At 30.8% G+C, this 4,588-nt stretch overlaps 1 protein-coding gene across 1 annotated transcript in view; it reads left to right on the top strand.

The window, feature by feature from the left end:
- Positions 1-3,892, top strand: part of LOC137654234 (lysosomal aspartic protease-like) — a 9,356-nt gene extending 5,464 nt beyond the window's left edge. Inside the window, exons 6-9 of the mRNA XM_068387869.1 lie at positions 663-785; positions 2,228-2,327; positions 3,008-3,151; positions 3,725-3,892. Of these exons, the coding sequence (XP_068243970.1) occupies positions 663-785; positions 2,228-2,327; positions 3,008-3,151; positions 3,725-3,889 (532 nt within the window). The 3' untranslated portion in view covers positions 3,890-3,892. The remainder of the gene's footprint in view (positions 1-662; positions 786-2,227; positions 2,328-3,007; positions 3,152-3,724) is intronic.
- Positions 3,893-4,588: the final 696 nt, after the last annotated feature.

Raw genomic sequence — 4,588 nt, 5'->3', positions numbered from 1 at the left:
ATATTATCATTGGATTATTAAAACCATCGTAATTATGATACAAACATAAGGAGTGGTTGATATGATGAACAGACCAACATAAGTCTCTTTATATTTTACACGTAAAATATCTATTTTATTGTTACTTTTCTTAAAATATTTAAATTCAGTTATTCATGAATTCTCTTGTAGTTTATTTATTTCCTTATTTTCTTTCCTGACTGTTATATTTCCCTGTTGGAGCTCTTGGGCTTACAGCATTCTACTTTTCCAACTAGGGTTGTAGGTTAGCTAGTGATAATAGTAATATTAATATTACTATTGCTGCTCATCTTATCACTATAATCCATATCATTGGCAATATTCTCACAACTATTATTAATATTGCTAAAATTCATTGTCTATTATTTTTATTACTACTAAGCTACAACCCTAGTTAGAAAAGCAGGATGCTAAAAGCCCAAGGGCTTAAATAAGGAAAAACAGCCCAGTGAGGAATGAAAATATGTAAATAAATAAACTACTAGAGAAATAATGAATAGCTAATATAAACTATTTCAATAACAGAAACAACGTTAAAATAGACCTGTCATATCTGTCTTCGATTTTGGCGAATGCAATAAAGAATAAACATGAGTATCTTAAGTCCTTATTATTATTTATTGATTTATTTTTTATCACAGTGATTTGTCCGGAGAAGTCGGAGGCGAATTAGTCCTAGGAGGATCTGATCCTGCTCACTACGAAGGGGAATTCCACTACGTCCCAGTCTCAAGAGTTGGTTATTGGCAATTGACAACTGACGCGTGAGTCCAATCGAAATATTTCTCAGAATGTTTTATTACTATTATTATCATTATAATAATAATAATAATAATAATAATAATAATAATAATAATAATTATTATTATTATTATTGTGGTAGGAGACCCTCTTTTAGGCAGGTTGAGTTAAAAGTAATGGCTGCATCGGCAGAGTTTATTTTCTCATCTTATTATTATTATTATCAATTGCTTAGCTACAACCCTATAGTCCATTTCTTTTATCGAGGCAGATTTGCACCGACTCGCAGCGGTGCCCTTTTAGCTCGGAAAAGTTTCCTGATCGCTGATTGGTTTGAATTATCTTGTCCAACCAATCAGCGATCAGGAAACTTTTCCGAGCTAAAAGGGCACCGCTGCGAGTCGGTGCAAATATGCCTCGCTAAAAGAAATGGACTATAGTTGGAAAACCAGGATGCTATAAGCTCAGGGGCCCCAACAGGGAAAATAGCCCCGTGAGAAAAGGAAAGAAGATAAGATAAAATATTTTAAGAAGAGTAACATTATAATAAATATTTCTTATATAAACTATAAATAATCTAACTAAACAAGGGGAAGAGAAATTAGATAGAACAGTGTGCCCGAGTGCACCCTCAAGCAAGAGAACTCTAACCCAAGACATTGGAAGACAATGGTACACAGGCTATGGCACTACCCAAGACTAGAGAACAATGGTTTGATTTTGGAGTGTCCCTCTCCTAGAAGAGCGGCTTACCATAGCTAAAGAGTCTCTTCTACCCTTACCATGAGGAAAGTATCATTATGATTATGATTACAATTATCAATCATCATTATCATTATCATTATTATTATTATTATTATTATCATTATTGCTGACTCAGTGGCATTAATTTTATATAGGACTACCTCTAAACTCACTAATGTCCTAAATAAAAATAATGTCACCGAGACAGCAATCCTATACAATAAGACTTGCATTAAAGTTTGTCTTTTACCAAAATATTATTTTTATCATTATCATCATCCTTACTAGCTAAGCGACAAACATAGTTGGAAACGCAGGATGCTATAAGCCCAAGGGCTCCATTAGGGAAAATGGCCCACTGAGGAAAAGAAATAAGGAAACAGAAAGTAGTGAGTCTGAGTGTACCCTCAAGCAAGATAATGAAAGGCTGATTATTATTACAATTACCATTATTATTACTAGCTAAGCGACAGCCCAAGTTAGAAAAGCAGGATGCTACAAACCCAAGACTCCAACAGGGAAAATAGCCCAGTTAAAAAAGGAAATAAGAAAACAGATAGAATAGCGTACCCTCAAGCAAGACAGTGCATGACTTACACTATTTATCAATATGAACTACTCATATTTATATAGTTCACGTCCTTCATGCACAAAAAATACATGAATATTCTTTTTTTTTTTTAATGGAAATTATATCACTGAGCTCTTCCTCTCTATATAGGATTAAAGTTGGTGGCGTTGCCAAAGACTTCTGCGATCCTTGTGAGGCTATTGTGGACACTGGTACATCCCTCATTGCTGGACCTACGGCCTATGTGAAGGTGAGAGCTTTCGGCTCTTGATTTTGAGCGTTCGTCTAAGATTCTATGTGATTTTAGGTTTATTCTTGTTTTCATAGATTTATTTTCAAAGAGTTCATTTATCCTCTTATATTTGTGCCTTAAGAACTGTGACTGTATAACTGGAAGTATATATATGGAAGTGTCAGTGAATTAATTTATTTATATATATATACATATATATATATATACATATATATATATACTGTATATATATATATATATATATATATATATATATATATATATATATATATATATAAATTATCTCTCTCTGCATATATATATGTATATGTACATATGTATGTGTAATATATATATATATATATATATACACATGTATATATAAATATATACATGCATAAATATATATATATACATATATATATATATATATATATATATACATATATATATATATATATATATATATATATATATATATAAATATACAGTATATATATATATATATATATATATATATATATATATATATATCTGAATATATTTATGTATACTTATATAATTATAAAGATATATATATATATATATATATATATATATATATATATATATATATACACAGTACATACTAGATAAGTAGGTAGATAGCCTACCCCACTTGCATGACCTAAATATTTTCTTATCCCCCTCCATTGCAGTTAATCATGCACGACCTTGGAGCCATACCCTTCATCGCTGGGGAATATCTCATCAACTGCAACCATGTGGAGACCATGCCCACCGTATCCTTCACCCTTGACGGCCAAGACTTTGAACTAACCGGACCCGAATTAATCATCGAGGTAAGCTATAGGGATTGCCTAGCAACCTATTGGACGGGAGTTCGAGCCCCGGTAAAGTTCGATAGTTTCTAAGAGTGCAACCTCACCAAGGCTGAGTCATCTACACCCATTTCCTGGGCCTCCCTGGTCCTAAATTGATGAGGAGGGGGCTTGGGTGCTGATCAGAGTATATATGTCCAGTCTGTAGGACATTGTCCTATCCCTTGCCTCTGCCATTCATGAACGACCTTTAAACCTTTACTTGAATATTATAGTATATATAATTTTTGGGGGAAGAAAATATATTTAATACTTAAAATTTGAACAAACAAAACTATTTTCATGGCTTTTCCATGTCTCTTGAAGACAATTTTCGCATAAGAGATTTTATATTACATCGGATTTTCTTTATATAAAAAATTTTCTAGCTATGTTTTATAATTCTTAGAAATTTGTTTTATTTTCTTTACTCTTATTTTCTATCATTTGGTTACCAAAATTCAGTTAGTACATTATGCTTTTATTGTTTTGTTTCTATTTATTTTTTTTCCTAACTTTTTTTCTAACCTTATTAACTTTATTACTTAATTTCAGAATATTGATGAGTCCACTGGAAAGAAAGTCTGCATCGTAGGGATCCTAGGACTGGATTTAGGGCTCATGGAACTCTGGATCCTTGGAGATCCTTTCATCGCTCGTTATTATACTGAATTTGACGTGGGCAACAAACGCATGGGATTTGCCAGGTCCCTTGCTTAATATGCGTAAAAAAGGTCACATTACTTTAATTACATGTGAGAAATTACATTTAAGTACATGTGAAAAATCATATTTCTATTAATTACATGTGAGAAATTACATTTTTTATTACATGTGAGAAATGACATTTGATTACATGTGAGAAATTACATTTCTTATATTACATGTGAGGAATTACATTTTTAATTACATGTGAGAAATTAAATTTTTTCAATTACCTATGAGAAATGACATTTTAATTACATGTGAGAAATGACATTTCTTTAAGTATATGTGAGGAATGACAATTCTTTAATTACATGTGAGAAATGACATTTCTTCAAGTACATGTGAGAAATGACATTTCTATAATTACATGTAAGAAATTACCTTCCTTAAATTATGTGTGAGAAATTACATTTTTTAATTATCTGTGAGAAATGACATTTTAATTATGTGCAAAATGACATTTCTTCAGTTACATGTGAGAAATGGCATTTTAATTATATGTGAAAAATGACATTTCTTCAATTACATGTGAGAAATGACATTTCTTAAATTAAATGTGAAAAATTACATTTCTTTAAATATATGTGAGAAATGACAATCATTTAATTACATGTGAAACATGTTAACGCCTGATTTAAATAGTCAAGTTTATATTTTATCAAAAGGATTTAAACAATAAAAATGCAAAAACAAAAAATCTAGATTTTCTTA

Source organism: Palaemon carinicauda, chromosome 15, assembly GCF_036898095.1.
Source record: "Palaemon carinicauda isolate YSFRI2023 chromosome 15, ASM3689809v2, whole genome shotgun sequence".
Taxonomy (NCBI): Eukaryota; Metazoa; Arthropoda; class Malacostraca; order Decapoda; family Palaemonidae; genus Palaemon; species Palaemon carinicauda.
This window is presented reverse-complemented; position numbering and strand designations above follow the sequence as displayed.